Source organism: Pleurodeles waltl, chromosome 2_1 (genome assembly GCF_031143425.1).
Source record: "Pleurodeles waltl isolate 20211129_DDA chromosome 2_1, aPleWal1.hap1.20221129, whole genome shotgun sequence".
In the NCBI taxonomy this organism is placed as follows: domain Eukaryota; kingdom Metazoa; phylum Chordata; class Amphibia; order Caudata; family Salamandridae; genus Pleurodeles; species Pleurodeles waltl.
The window spans coordinates 132,553,634-132,569,748 of record NC_090438.1 but is presented as its reverse complement, the minus strand read 5'-3'; the positions used below and the strand labels follow the sequence as shown (position 1 = coordinate 132,569,748).

The following is a 16,115-nucleotide window of genomic DNA, read 5'->3' as shown; positions in this document are numbered from 1 at the left end:
ATGTGATCCTGCCTTGGGGCTGTTCTCCATAACTCGAGTTAAGGCATGGGCAGCAATCATCTACAATATATCATCTCTGCTGACTGTCAAAAACCTTCCTTCCCTTGTAGAAGGCTGAAGTATGGTTCTAAATCAGTTGGGGTGTGTGTGCGTCTTTGAGATGTATGCAAAAGTAGAAGAAAGTACTCACCTTATTGATGCAGCGTCTCCAAAGACAATACCGAAAACTAAACCAAAAAAACAAAGTTATTTTATTTCCCCTAACCACTCTTTCTTTTTTTAATAAAAATTTCCCCCAGGCGAGTCTGCCTGTTCACGACAATGGCTGACTCCTTCCTCAAGACAAACACCCTCCTTGGAGGTCCAGTGGCTTTCTCCCTTTCCATCAATGTCTCTTTGAACCATGGGGAGGCACCAGGGAGGAGGAGAAAACCCCACCGGCCTGGGAGAGAGAAGCTTACCTCTATTAGCAACCCATAGGGCATCTGACGCTGATGTCATGGATGGGTAGTAGGTGTGGTGGGGGCTGAAGCTGAGGTGATTCCTGTTCATCGCCACCCCCACTTCCTTCTAAAAAAATAAAAAAATAATTACAAATTAAAATAAAAAATGGAATCCTCCAGTGCAAGCAAGAGGATCATTTTAGTGTCTCTCCAGTATCAGAAAATGTCCGACAAACGCACTGGGGAGGTAGTGCCAGCACTTAAAGGGTTAAACATAAATTCCTACCACATTCCATTTGTTTGCTGCTACAAATGCCTTATATATTATGTGAAAAATATGTAATCTTCTGTCATACTTCATATTTTTAAATTGACTATTAGCTAGGTCTGGACAGATTTTCGATTACGCAGAAGTAATTTCTGTAATTCTGCGTTACTCTTTGGTGGAATTACCAGTATTTTTTTTTTTTTTTTTTATATATTTTAATTAATTAATAGGTCGCTGTTTACTTTTCACAGTTACATTTATGGGAACATCTAATCCAAGTTATTCACACCATTTAAAAGGATACTTTACTTTGCATGTGTTCACAGATGACTTATGTTGTGTTTTAACTCCCATCTAGGTCTATATCCGATTTCTGTTGCCTGTTAGCTCTAGGGTTCTATATTTGTTTCCTTAAGTATCTATTTCCTTGTCTCTTTGTTACCCATTTGTCTTACATGTTCACATAGCAGCTTCAACTTTAACATAACTATGTACATACTTAATGGCTTTTTGTGGGTGGTTTTAGTGTTAGGTAGTGAGGATCGATCCCTTAGGGGGCTGTATCTGGAGGGATAATCATCTGCTGTATGCGTTTTCCTATTACTCCTTGTGGGTGATTGTACTCCACTCCACTCTGCACCTTGTGGTTTATTATGAGCTGTCAGTGTTCTCTGCTAGCTATTTCATTGTTATTCTTTCTCACCCTCACCAGCGGTGTACCTGGGTTTATTCCTTATCTCCTTACAGTATCTGTTTAGGTTTCCGTTTCTGTTTGAGCTGTATTAGGATTTAATGGTTCTTCCCCTGTGCTATCCCAGCTCATCAGTAGTTCTTCCCACCCTGGGGCCACGGGAGTCTGTCGGATACCCTTTGCTTCTTCAGTTTTTAAGACCTGCAATTCCGCCCCGGCCCACCTCTTGACGTCATTTTTCCATTCAACAAGTGAGGGAGGGGTAGTAGCTTTCCAACCCCTCATAATTAATCTTTTGTAGAGGGCCAGGGTGAGATCCAGGAAGCGACTCCCAATCTTCCCTAGTTGGATATCCGTCTTTAGGCCCAACAGACAGACATCGGGGGCGAACGGCAGTTCCGTGTCATATAATCTTGACATGCTCTCCATCACTGCTCTCCAGCCCATTTGTAACACTGTGCATTTCCACATCATGTGGTCAAAGTCTGCCTCGCCCTCACCACATCTGGGGCATATCTTGGGGGTTCCCCCATATATTCGGAACAGTCGGTGAGGGGTAAGATAAGTTCTATGCAGGTAGTTATATTGGATATATTGCAGCCGGGTGTTACGCGATGTCCTCCGAGGATAAGCCAGAGCTCTGTTCCAGTCTGCCTCAGATAGCATATGTCCGATTGTTTTCTCCCACTTCTCCCTGAGTGAGTGCAGGGGATCCAATGCAGCTTCTAACTGGGCTCGATATATTTTCGTAATTAAGTGGGATTCTTCTCCCGAAGTCAGCAGGAGGTGCAACACTCCGTGAGTCCCGGGCTCTGCGTTAATCGTATCCCACTGGCCTTTCAGAGTGTGCACCAGCCTCCTGTACATCAAAAATTGACCCTGAGGGACCCCCTTCCCTACCAATTCGCCGAAACTCTGTATTGTACCTTCCCTGAAGAGCTCCCCCACCGTCAATACTCCTGCATCCCTCCATGGGCCCAATCCCCGGCCCCCAGATCCGGTTCCCTTCGGTTCCACGAGCAATACCGGAATCGGTATCGCCGGTGAGTAGGGTGGACCAACTCCAGTCCTATTCGCACATCTTTTCCAGCACATCTTCGCGGTGTTAGTCATTAGGTTGTCTCCGAAGGGGGACAGCTTCTTCTCTATCATGCGTGCTATTATTCGATCTATGTCCATCGAACCGTGGGGGTTAATTAGGTCCAACTGCCCCTTACCCACCATCCAGCCTGCCACGTAATATGCCTCAAAGTCAGGAGCCCCTAATCCACCCGCTCGCATCGGTCTGCACATAGTAGTCAATGCTGTGCGTCTCCGGCCCTCATCCCATATTAATTCCCGAAGTAGGGTGTTTAATTCACGGAACCATGCAGGGGGGACCCATAACTGTAGATTAGCAAAAAAGTAGAGGAGGCGGGGCAGCATCACCATTTTAGACAACGCCACTCTGGCCATTGTTGTTAGTTTCAGCGACCGCCAAAACCCAACTGAGGCGCGCAGGGACCGGAGCGCCCCACCCAGGTTGCCGTCCCGAAGATCGGCCAGCTCATGAAATATTTGGATCCCTAGATATTTGAAAGTCCGCGGGGCCCAGTTCATATCTTTCGGACATGTTTCAGGGCGCTCTATGTTTGGTAGTATGGGGAAGACAAATGTTTTGCCGCGGTTAAGATGAAGTCCCGACAGTTCCCCATAGCTCTCCAGGATCTTTAAAACCCACGGGAGGCCACTGGTTCCGTCTCTCAAATACACCAGAATATCGTCCGCGTATAGGGAAATAATATGCTCGCTAGGACCCCAGTTAATTCCTCTACCGATTCCTTCCTGTCGTATTTGGGCCGCTAGAGGTTCAATTGCCAGGGCAAATAGCAGCGGTGATAGAGGACATCCCTGTCTGGTTCCTCGATACACCGGATATGTGTCGGATATCGTTCTGCCCGTCTTCACCCTAGCCATTGGGGAGGAGTACAGTAGGTCCACCCACTTCACCCAGCTTTCACCTAGTCCCATCTTTAGCATCACAGCCCTAAGGTAGTCCCACCTGATCGAGTCAAAGGCCTTTTCGAAGTCCACTGCTAATAAAACCCCTGTCGGAGGTTTTTCTGTTGCTGGCATGTGTAAGATGGCAAAGACCCTCCTCAGGTTCAACGACGTGCTGCGACCAGGGACGAAACCATTCTGATCTGTGTGCACTAGTGTTGTCATTAGGGGGATCAGTCTGTTAGCCATGATCTTACTGAGGATCTTAAAGTCACTATTCAGCATTGACAATGGGCGGAAGTCGGTCACCGGCGCTTCCCTGTTTTTTGTTTTAGGTAGTGGTATCACCAAAGCCTCACGTAATGTGCCCGGTAACTCTCCTCGGTGCAACGCCTCCGCGTATACCTCAGCCAGCTGGGGCACTAACAATGTCCTATATTTTTTGTAAAAGTCCATTGGAAGGCCATCGGTACCGGGAGTCTTTCCAGGAGCCAACTGCAATATAGCCTCACTTATCTCCTCCACTGTTACAGGTCCCCCCAGGCTATCCCTCCCCGCTTGGTCCAAGGCCGGGAGAGCGATTCGCTGTAGGGAGTCTCGGAAGGCCTCCACCCCCAGGTCATGGGGTTTCCTATACAAGTGCATGTAGTATCCCTTAAAAGCTTCGTTGATTGGGCCTGGGCTTCGCCTGCATATTCCCTTTTTGTCTTGTACACTTGTGATGGGCTCTCCCCCTCCGCTTGGGCGTACCAGCCAAGCTAGAAGCCTTCCCGATCTACCCTCCTCTGATTGCACTGATGCCAGGCATTTTTGTGTGTTGTGGCACCTAAGTTGTGACTCGATCTGGGAATGCTCTCTACGGGCCCGCTTATATTCCTCATTCTCTTGGGTTCTAACATCTTGTCTCACTTCCCATTCGTGTATTTTCTTCTCTAAAGAGGTCAATTCCCTTTCAAGTGTGCGTTTCACCCCCACTGATAGACCCAGGCAGAATCCTCTCGTTACCACCTTAAGCGTTTCCCATTCTGTGGCTCTGGATGTGGCGGATCCACTGTTAATTTTGATATGTTCTGTCAAATGGCATCGAAGGGCCTCTCGGTACGGCTGATCCTCCATCGCAGTGGGGGACAGTCTCCACGATGGAATTGGGGGTCTGTCCTCTGTAATACTCAGTGTAATCAGCAAGGGGTTATGGTCTGATAGTGTGCGGCCAAGATACTCTGAGTGGGTTACATAACGCGCAAGTCCCGCAGTGCATGTCATTCTGTCAATTCTAGTGTGCAGCCTGTGGAGGCCTGAATAATAAGAATAGTCACTGTCTGTTGGGTGTTGTTCCCGCCAGACATCCACTAGCCCCCAGGAGTCCAGCCATTCGCAGAGCTTTTTGGCTATTCTAGTGGACCCTGCACCCTGCAGTGGCGGGGTCGATCTGTCCTTGTTAATGTCCAATACTGCATTGAAGTCCCCTCCCACTATTAATTCTCCTGTGCTTTGGCGGGTGAGGTGGCTTGATAATTTGGTCAGGAAAGGGACTTGGTCCTGATTGGGAGCATAAATACAACTCATAACAACAGAGATACCGTGTAGTCTCCCTTCTATCACCACAAATCTGCCCTCTTGATCTATGTCAGTTGAGTCTATTATCAGTGGGACCCCAGCTCTGACCCATATCAATGCTCCCCTCGCATATGCTGAATACTCTGTGGCAAACACCTGTCCCCTCCATCTGCGTCTGTTTCTCAACCTCTCCAGCTATCAAGTGGGTTTCTTGTAGCATTGCCACCTGCACCCCTCTTCTCTTCAAGTAGGAGAGGATTCTGTGTCTTTTGGTTGGAGTGCTCATCCCCCTAACATTCCATGTTAAAAGATTATAGTTTGCCATGTTAATAATTTAATTTGATAATAGTGTCCCTGGCGCCCCCAGAGTAGAACTCTATTCCTACCCATGTTCAGATCTTTACTGCTATCGTATATCGCCACCCACTTAGCCAAGTTAACTAATAACTGCAAAACCCAACTCCCCCACCCCAGGGCGCCTACCAACCTGCAGGTGGCCCAGAAAATCACGCAACAGTGCAACTTATTTAAACATATAGCTACAGTTCTCGCCAGGCTAGCTTAGACCAGCGAGTTACTGGTTCGGGGGGCGGTCAGGTCCGGAGGGGCCTCATATTCTTCTGTTGTGTCGCATCGCCAGGTCAACTCTTGCAATGTTTATCCAAGCTCATCAGCGGACCGCGGCGTCACCCTGGGAGCACGTGTCGAGCAGGTCGAGTCTCCAGCCGAAGACACCATTGTACCGTCTGAATCCTCTCCTGAGCCCTCCGGAGGGGAGGCTCCACCACCAACTCGGGCTGCCGCCTCCAGAGCCGCCCTCTTATCTTTTTCCTTTTGCATTTGTGTTGGCGCCAGCTTCGGTCGGATCCCGGGTTTTCGCGCCCTTGGAGCTCGGCGAGCCCTGCCCGCAGATGTGTTCTCACCATTGGGTCGCCCCACTTGGAGTCCTTGTTTCTCGAGCCATTCCCATGCTTCCTCCGGTGTTTGGAGGAAAGTGGTTTTCCCCTCCAGTACCACTCTCAGTCTGGCCGGATATAGCAATGAATATTGAATCCCTTCGTCTCTGAGGGCCCTTTTGACTGCTAGGAATGAGGTTCGCTTGTTCTGAACATCCAAAGTGTAGTCCGGGTATAGCGTCACCTCCCCATTCGCTATCTTAAACGGGCCCATCTCTCTGGCCTTCTGTATGAGAGTGTCTCTGTCTTTGTAGTGCAGCAATTTGGCAATTACCACACGAGGAGGCCTACCGGGGGCTAGAGGCCTCGACGGCATTCGGTGCGCTCGCTCCAGCGTGTAAAAGGGCGTTAGGCATCCCGGTGCCACCGTTGTACTAAACCAATTCTCCAAGAAGTTCACCATGTTAGTTCCCTCGACTCCCTCTGGAAGGCCCACCACGCGCACGTTGTTCCTTCTGTTTCTGCCCTCCGCGTCCTCAACCCTTCGTTCTAGTTGTGTTAATCTAGCAGCCAGGGAAGTCACCTCAGCCGCTAGATCCTTCTGTTTCGGTTCAACTATTGCCAATGTGTATTCCGTTTCCTTGACTCTATCCGCCAGTTTGTGGTGTTCTGCTCTTAGGAGGCCTACTTCCACTGCTACTTGGCTGATTTCGTGTTGTAGTGTTGTCTTTGTGTCTGCAATCGCCCCCAGTATTCTGTCCAGGGTTTCCTGTACGTTAGTTTGTGGGTTGGTCTGCTCTTCCATTTCTTTGCGTGCTGGAGGGGGCGCCATGTCCATGACCTTCTTCTTGTGACGGGCTCTGGGGGGCATCGGCCAAGCCGTGTGGGGAAGATCGCACCCCCAAGGTGTAGGCCCGAGTCTCTTCACTGGCCCTCTTTCCACTGTGATCTCGTGCCCTGGCAGGCGCAGACCCGGTCTCGGTCTCCGGATGGGCGTCAGAGAGGGCCTGTTTGTCCACCCCTTCTGTACTTTGTTGGGCTCTGTTTTCGGCTACTCCGGCAATCGCCCCCGGCGGGCTCTAGCCACAGGGCCACTCGCTCTCTCTGCTTAGGGCGGCGTCTATTTTCTTTATTATTTTCTTTTCTTTTTGGATCCTGCCACTCCTCAATTACCCTTTTTTTTTTTTTCTTTTTTTTCTTTTTTTTCCCCCCTGTCTTCTTTTTTTTTTTTTCGGGAGAGTTCTTTCACATTTTTTTTTTTTTTGCCCTTTTTTTTTTTTTTCCTGTGATTTACTTGCCCCCGGGGTGGTGTCTCATTAGGGGGCCTCCTGCCGCTCAGTGTCGTCTCTGCGCTCCAGCGGGAGCGTCCCCCGAGCTCCGGTCGCCCTCCCGGCAAGATGGCGGCTCCGAGCCCCCTCCTCCGGGGGCTTCCATCTCACGCTGCTTCACCCGGGACCGGGTGCGGCTCAGCTCCGCCTCCACTTCTTCGCAAAGGGGGTTCCCGGCGTCCGGTCCGCCGCGCCAGGGCCCCACCAGGCGGGATCGCCTCACCGGCCCAGGCCGGTCGCACTCGCTCGGCCGCAACGCTCGGCCCTACCCGAGGCCCCGGCTCACCGCGGGATGAAAGGCCGCAGGTCCGCTCCAGAGCCAGCGAGCCGAACCCGCTCCTCCGCACGTCCCGGATCAAAAGCGGGGAACCCAGCCGCATCCAGGTTCCGCCCCCAGGTCAGGAGCAGTCTTTTGGCGTTGACCTGCCCGGAGATGGCACGCTTACAGGTATAAGGTAAAGCGGCCCCTCCGGAGCGAGGAGATTAAGCGTGCGCCATCTCCTGCAGTTGGCCACGCCCCCGTGGAATTACCAGTAATAATGTAATTACTCCTGCTTGTGTAACTGAGTAATTTGGGCGGGGGGAATCCTACAGCAAGAGCACATTTAGTGAGGATGAGGCTTGTGCTCGCTATTTGTGTTAGTCTGCATTTAACACTGTCTTAGTGCAAAATGCACCCTCAGATCCATTGCTGACTCATTTTTGCGCTAAGAAAATAGCGCTAAAGTACTAGTAGTAAATTGAGGGAAAATCTTATCCCAAGAGCACATTTAGTGAACATGAACGGCTGCTCGTGCTCGCTGTTCATGTTCTGATGCATTAATGATATTTTAATGTGCAAAATGCCTTCTCAGGGTATTTTTGCACTAAGAAATGGTGCTAAACGCAGAATTACTTTTCTCTCATAATTCAAGCTCGCCTAGTTCTTAGGCAATTTGATGTCATTAAGCTACACGGAATTAAGCAAGTTACTCCCACCCTTACTAATATCATCATTTTTATATGAATGCGTGCACAGGTTTTATCTAGATACAAAAAGGTCAGTTTAATGGAAGTTATCATACAGTGTTTCTTTTTTTTTTTTTACTTGTTTTTTTTTTTTAGCAGGAAATTGACTCCTGGTGTGTTTATTTTATTATAATTATTGGTAAACTGAGATCAAAGAGTGGCTATGATCTTGAAGGTGTGACTGTACGGACAAAAGTCTGAATGTACAAGCAGTCCCATAAATGACATTTTTTCCTTTAACATCTGTCTTTAGCACATTTGGCAGGCTCTTAATCGAAAGGGATCCTACCCCAGCTGCAAACCTGGTACTTCCCATTGAGAACCTTGGTGTTCCATTGTACAGCGAAGATCCTAAACAGTCTCCATCCCATTACTCCGTGAGTTGTGCCCTCTCTCTCCATACCAGGGATCTCTTTGTCTTAGGACTTCACTGATAACAGCAGTTATGTAGTTTTAGGGTGTACAAAATACAACCTAGGATGATATCTAGTGGGCTGGTTCATAACTCAATGTACAGTGCCTGTCGCCATGTATACTCAAGCTACTAACTGCCAGTCGTTTCTGGTATCAGAGTAAAACTTGCTTGATCTTCTGGCGTGAGTAAAACCTTGCCTAGCCTTAAGATTTGGACTTTTTAAGCTGTAGAACTGCATCTAATCTGATTAAGAGTGGGTTGGTGCCAAATGCCAAGTATGTGGACATAACTTGAAGGTTCATTCCAGCAGTTTGAAGAGCTACTCAGACCCTGTAGCTGGGCTTCTTGAATGAAGAGCTCAGATTGTCTACCTCCTGAGGTGAAGAGTAACCCTGATGTCGGATTGGTCTGCCCAATGCGTGGAAGCCTCCACCTAGCCTAAGGGTTTTGGTACACTATTGATCTTTATTAGTTAACTGTATTTTAAGCTGTGTAGTCTGAAACTTACCACCACATCCTTGGAGCAATGTTTTCATTTCATGTCTCAGTTTAAGAAAGGGCCCTTTAAGGGGCATGGACGGACCGTTTTGAGAAATTCTAAAAATGAAGAAACACATTAATAAAAATGCTCCAGCTGGAGAGCATATAGATAGTGTGCTTGGCGGTGATGGGTACTTACTTGCTGGAAGCAAGAACCAGACTGGTTCACCTACCCTCTGTCCACACAGATGAGGCACACAGTGGGGGAGCTTCTCTAAGACTCTTTGGTGCAAGGTCAGAAGTTTGGTGGCATTTTAAGTTTCCTTCGATAGGTATTCTTGAGAAGTCGGTTAAACATCAGAAAGCAGGGTGTGTAAAAACTGATGTGTCAATAAAAGCGGTAAAGGAACACAAAGTCGAAACCTTCAATAAAAACTTTATCCAGGAAAAACATGTCTAGCCTGAAGGTAGAACTCCGAAGGAGGGACTAGGGATTTTTCATCATAAACTCAAATCACAGAGAGTAATTGGATGCTTCTTTCTTTTTTGCTGGTGAGCATGCAGTCTCCTTTATTATTTTAAGTTATTATTTTAGTTTGTTTTTGTTCCAAACCCCCTTACCCTAGATGTTATTTTATTAGCCACTCTGTAGCAGTACCAGACTAGTGATTGGATACCACTGTGAGTCAAATGCTGAAGGTTTGTACTTAGCCCAGTTTTGCAGAGGTTAGCCTCAGAGGCTCGTGACCTCAGCCCTTACAGCTGAGGCCCAGTAATCCCTGCTTGCCCCATGATCTCCTCAAAAGGGGACTAACAATATGAATCTGCTGAAAGTTAGGGTTATACACCTAACCCTGAAATCTTTCCTTCAGGCTTTCAAAATGGACTCCCTGCTAGTTAAGACAGACAACACCACAAAAAAACATTATCTAAGCAAGTAAAGTTGAACGAAATCCAGTGTTAGTTCAAGAAGGACAAAATATATAGAAGTGGTTGATAGCCAGGAACCCGAGGATCACTACAGTTCATCTTCTAGGGATCCAAAATGCTCAAGCAGTTTGCCTGAGCAGGAGCTTTCAAGAGAACTACAAATGAGTTCTAAATAATTCTGTCATGTACAACGTCTTCTGTGGCCGGTGCTTCCCTTAGCTAGAGCAAAACATTTTCAGATTTCACCTCCAGATTTTACCCACCATAGATTGAGGGGAATGCTCTAAAGCTATACTGGTCCTCAAAATTTCTCTAAGCTCGTCTGAGTCTCTCTGCACCGGCGGTTGGCATGAAGCTAACTTACTCAAAGACCAGAGCAACCCTCCTGACCCTTACATTATGGTTATACATTACACACTGACTAAGTACATGGACATTCTAGAAGAATCCAGCCAACCAGCCACCCACAAAAACTTCAGACTCTTCCGGATGGAACTTATTCTGCATCTGGTATATGCAGAATAGTTGTAATCTCTCTTCTGGTCAACAAGAAGCACTGTAACAGTATCTTTTTCATTTGGTCTGGTCACTCTGGCTACTTCTTTTCAGTTAAAGTGCTTTTAACAGGAATTGCTGCCTATGGAAACTATCCTTCCGAAACCATTTTTTTTTAAGCTCAGTGGTTACGAGACCCCCTTCTCTGTCAGAAGGGTATATTGTCTTCTCATGGGGCCCCTGATTAAGCCAATTCTCCAGACTTCCCTACTGGCATAGATAGCTGCTTTATGTGTAGCTGCAGCATCTGCACATGCGGTTAGCGAAATTCAAGCATTGTGCTCCCATGGATTCTGCATAAGAATAAAGCAGTCATACGGTTGCATTTAACATTTCTCTCTAAGGTTGTTTCAGATTTTGGCATAAACCAAACTAGTAGCCTGCTGTCTTTCTTTCAGAATCCTTCTTCACCAGCTTAGAAACCTCTCCTTACATTATATTTTAGGAGAATCTTTAGATTTTATCTAGGAAAAACAAAAAGTAAAAAGGTAAACTTAATAATTACATATGAACTGTGGTCCTTTACACACAGGTCTGGAAATGTCCAAGCACACTCTTCATTTGAATAAACTTACTTCCTATTATATTATGAAAATGCACACAAAACATTAATGAGTGAATCAAAAGCCCAATCTTCTAGGGTTAAAGCTGCTACTGCTGCTTTATTGAAAAATGTTCTCTTTGCTCAGATTTGTGAATCAGCCACCTGGGCAGGACACTATCGTCATGATTCAGACTGTAGAGCAGATGTCCGTGAAGGGCAGGCCTGTATGAGAATCTGTGTTCGGTAGTTCATTTTTTTTATTCTTCTACCACTTTGAGCTTTATATTCTCTTCATTGCTTATGATGACCACTGGAGATCCCCTGAAGTCGAAGTAATGGTTCTGTAACCTGTAATCCTTCAGGGAAATCTCCATTGAAATCATAAGTACCCTCCTTCCCAGTGGATGGGGTGAAGAATGTTAGTGTCACTGTTTGCTAGTATACTTTGAACTGGCACAACTGTCTCTAAGAGCGCATGATGGGATTCTGAAGGGCTAGTAGCCCTTAAGGCCGCAGCCATTTTGTCAGCCTTATGTGGCTGTAGCCTATGTGGCAACATTTTCCTTTTTTTTTCCCCCCCTTCATTTGCTTTAAAAAAGGTTTACAAAAGAGTTTTTTTTTCTTCGTCACCTAGATATCTGGTGCCATATTTTTGCTGAGGTTCCATGTTTAAATAAAAGAAATTGAATTTACCAATATAGTCTCCTAAATGACTTTATTTCAAATATGAAGGTATGGTCTTCCTAAAGGCAAATGCTCAATATATTTTTTCTTTGAAAAATTGCTCAAGGATGTTCTGCACGTGGTTGTAACTATTCAGTACTTCAGTGGAGATTCTTATGAAGGAGATCTAGGATTACTGGTAAGCAACCGTCCCTTTGTCAGCGCCATTCATGAACCTTCAAAACTATTATGATCTCTATAAATGGCTAACGCCTTTTGAGCATGTACAGTGAAATACACTTCTGCTAGCAAAACATTAGTTTGGCTCAGTGTTTATTTTATGAGTGAAGGGTTCTATGTTACATAGATAAGAATTTTCACCATACATACTGAAGTTGTGTAGACAAGCATTTACATCACCATTAATCTCCATCCTCAAGTCACATCCTTCAATTCCCAACCCAGTTAAGATCAGTTGGAACATGTGCCAGTTAATGCAAGTGGTCTAGTATATATAAGCATTATTTCTATTGTCATTTGAATAATGTTAAATGCAACACCACTGCTGTTCCAACTGTTTAATGCTACACAAAATAAAGAAAATCAGCCCCCACCAGAACGGCAAACATATTTTCTAATAATTATTCTATGAAATGAGCAGTTCTGAGCATATTTAGAAATTCATACATTGCAGTTATTTTCAGTTATCCCTTTTAAAATTAAGGACATACATTATTGCCAACATGCTGGTGGCAGCCTGGACATCCTAAAAATGAGACATTTCCACAATCTCATCTTTTATCAGAAATGGGAGGAGAGAATTTGAGGGTCATTTTGAGCCCCTCCATCCATACCCCTTACTTTGACTCCTACTCCCTCCAAGGACATGAGTGGAAATGACGTTACTGATAACCCTTTCCATTGTTGCTCATTGCACTCTATTTTCCTTTCAATCAAAACACAGCCCCTTTAAGCATGTTGCCTCTGTTCTTAGGGGCATAAAAAGTCAATCCCCGTAACCAGTCTGGCCCCTTCCTTAGCCCCTTAGACCAATTTAGGCTCACCCAGTTTAAAGACTCCTGCACTACACCATCCCACAGGTCTAGTGTAACTAAGCATCAGTGTTTGAAACACCCATGTCCAATTTTTATCGTAAAGCTCTTCGTCAGCTGAATTTTTGGGGGGTTGAAATGTGTTGCACCTAGATTTGTTGTACACAAGCATTACGTAATAGATATTAAACTAGTATATATGGTTTCAGTTAGGCAACTCTTACAGACAATTGCTGGTAAAATACAATATTAAAATGTTATGTCTACAATTCACATTCACAGATGATATTCTGGATATCAATACAAATCAGAATTATTTTCTTCCTTTTTTGCTATCTTTTAAGTAGAGGGTACTTAAAAAGAAAGCATTGTCTACTAAAGTGATGCCTTTTCTAAATGAAATACTAGCTACTAAAGTTGGTATTTATAATAGCTTGATGATTAGTTTTAATTTTATTTTATCGAAAAAATATTTCTATCATGGACCTTTTGTACATTTTCGGAATAAGGCCTTTGTAAAAATGCAGTTATATTAAGAGTAAACTTATTTTATTATTTATTTATTTATTCAATCAAAAATTAATCATAAATCCAAAACAATACAATAGTTTAATAAAATAAAAATACATTAAAAAATGATTGTTGATAAAACCACAAAGAATAATAACCACACATTAAAAACACAACACAAAAGAGTAAACTGTTTTTTTTTTTCTAATATTGTATTGAAGGTACCTATTTATGATTAAAAGTGCATATAGAAGCTATACTGTTTTGAAACTCTTTTAGATACCTAATTTATAACTTTGTTTCAGGAGCAGCGTTTAAGAGAAATTTCCATAGTATCAAATTCGACTTCTACGTCGGAATCTCCAAGCACTTTATCTGGAAAAAGTGTAAATACCACCTCCGCTGTCGATCTTTTCTCTGCACCAGCACCTACGACTAATAGGTATGAAAATGATTCTCTGTATGATCGTCACTCACAGAATTCTAGTACAGTGCTAGATTGAATGTTATAATTTATACTGTAGTCTGAGAATTTCTGTTAGTGTGTACAATTTCAGTTTTTATCCGGTGTTACGTTGCTTGTCGGTTGGGATTCAATGATTAGTTAATAGAGCAAACAGAAGTTTCCTGTGAATATTAGAAATCTTAAAAGGTATGATTTTCCCCCATGGGTGTAGCAGGGAACATGGGGATATGGTAGTTGACCTGGAGAACTAGTGAGAAGAACTGGTTCGGTTTGGGTACAAATAATTATGTTAATGCATATGATCAGCTTGTAGAGGAAAATGTCAGCTAATTGACTGTTGAAGGCTACTGAGTTCTTTGACAGTGCAAGCAGGCAGGCTCTTTCATTGTCTGTTATAAAAGAAAGACTATGGAAGCCGTCTTGGATAGTAGTGTATTGTGTGAACATATGTCATTACATCTGCGCACCAGTACTTTGACAACTTATCTCTATCATTAAAATGCCCATTACTTCCACTTACCATTTTTTGGCAATATTTAAATACCCTTTTTTTTAACCCCATCACTTCTGCACTCACCCAAGCTTTATTGTTGACCATATCACTAACAATATTGCACGTGTAATCTTATTGCCATTTAGGAAATAGGGAGCCATAAAACTTGTGAAATATACACTTATATAAATATGCATTAGGTGTTCAAAATAAATAACCCTTTTACTAGCAAATGTAAAGACTTAATCGTTATGTAAATTGAATCAGTTTAAAAATGAAAGGTGCCCTGGCAAATGTTACATATTTGATTAACACAAGGAGAAGGCACCAGGGCGTCACTATTTAAATTGCACTCCCCCAAGGTCATTGGCCACGGAACCAATTCCTGAGATGGTCCTGAGATGGCCAGAATTTCGGTGTGTTGATTACAACAAAGGCCATGCTGATAACATTTTGTGCTGTCCTGGCTCCTTCTAGCATGCCTTTGGGCCCCATGGAACTGCTGGGTTCTTCAGTCAGGTTACCAATGCCGAGCCCGTTCCCGGCACTGTCTGCTCTTTGGGACACGTTGTCTAGTGAATCTTAAGAGGTATCTACATCCTCAGGGGGCACAGGGTGTATTCAGTCAGTAACCAGAGCCCTGGCTAGATCTTTTCGCCACGGTCAAACACGCCTACTGTCAAGAATTGTACATGTTGAAGTTTTCCGGGAGAGCACTTGTTAAGAGACTCGTTCCAGCTGGAATTCAACAAGGGGCTCCTGTAAGCCTTCTCTTCACGACCTCAGTTCCAAGTTTGGAAGAAATAATGAACGACTAGGCCACGTAATCCAGATTGCCCCAGTTTTGGCCCAGAGCGTGTGATACCCAGAACTCCTGAGCTTAAGCACTGATTTTTCGATCACACCACCACTTCACGGGAACCTCCTATCTCAGTGAAATGGCATGGTCCTCCATCTTAACATCTGCAACGTCCACCTCCCTGTGTGGAGCTTGAGCGGCCACAATTGACTACATTCAGTTTGCTGTCTGAAGTGGTAGAAGTCATCCCCACTAACACACCCTTCCACGAAATCCATTTTTATTAATGGGTGTACACTGTCCCTTAAAAGCGTAAGTATGAGCCACCATTTTATTTGTTTTGTGTTTAGCCCAGTAAGGCCTTCCAAAAAACTCTATAGAAGATTATTTGGTGGTCCTTTTGACATTCTACGTTTGTTGGACCAACAGTCTTTGTTTAACCGGTTCTGTGCTGCGGACGTAATGGTTACGTCCTGCGGCACAGTGCTCATGTGCAGAGAACGTAACCATTACGTCCTCGGCACTGAGCTCAGAGGGAGCGCTGGCGCTCCCTCTGTGGGCTTCTCTCCCACCCTCCTCATTTCTGCCCCCAGCATAAACTAGGCGCCAGGGATCATTTTTTTGTGTTTCTTTTGTTTTTAGTTGGGAAGCGACCCCCCAGGGGGCAAATTATATTTAGGCCATTTCTGCCCCCCCGGGGGCAGATCTGCCTATTGTTATTAGGCCGATCTGCCCCCAGGCGCCAGGGATACATTTTTTTGGTTTTATTTGTTTTGTTTTTTTAGAGGTGGGGAGCGACCACTTAGGCAAGGGTCGCTCCCCGGGGGAGGGGGCAAATTTATTTTAGGCCTTTTCTGCCCCCCCTGGGGGCAGATCGGCCTATTGTTATTAGGGGGAAGCCTCTAGGCGCCAGGGATACATTTTTTTTTTTTGTTTGTTTTGTTGTTTTAGAGGTGGGGAGCGACCCCTTAGTCAAGGGTCGTTCCCTTGCGGAGCAAATTGTATTTAGACCCATATCGGACAATTTTTGTTAGGCC

At 45.1% G+C, this 16,115-nt stretch overlaps 1 protein-coding gene across 11 annotated transcripts in view; it reads left to right on the top strand.

Annotated features, from left to right (window-relative positions):
* The window catches only part of LOC138262033 (phosphatidylinositol-binding clathrin assembly protein-like), a 464,917-nt gene that overhangs the window by 170,318 nt on the left and 278,484 nt on the right, over nucleotides 1-16,115 (top strand). For 6 of the 11 annotated variants that reach the window (XM_069211744.1, XM_069211706.1, XM_069211724.1 and 3 more), the window contains exon 11: nucleotides 13,626-13,762. In XM_069211744.1, coding sequence (XP_069067845.1) covers nucleotides 13,626-13,762 — 137 coding nt within the window. The remainder of the gene's footprint in view (nucleotides 1-13,625; nucleotides 13,763-16,115) is intronic. The other 5 variants (XM_069211714.1, XM_069211752.1, XM_069211732.1 and 2 more) reach the window with 1 other exon arrangement.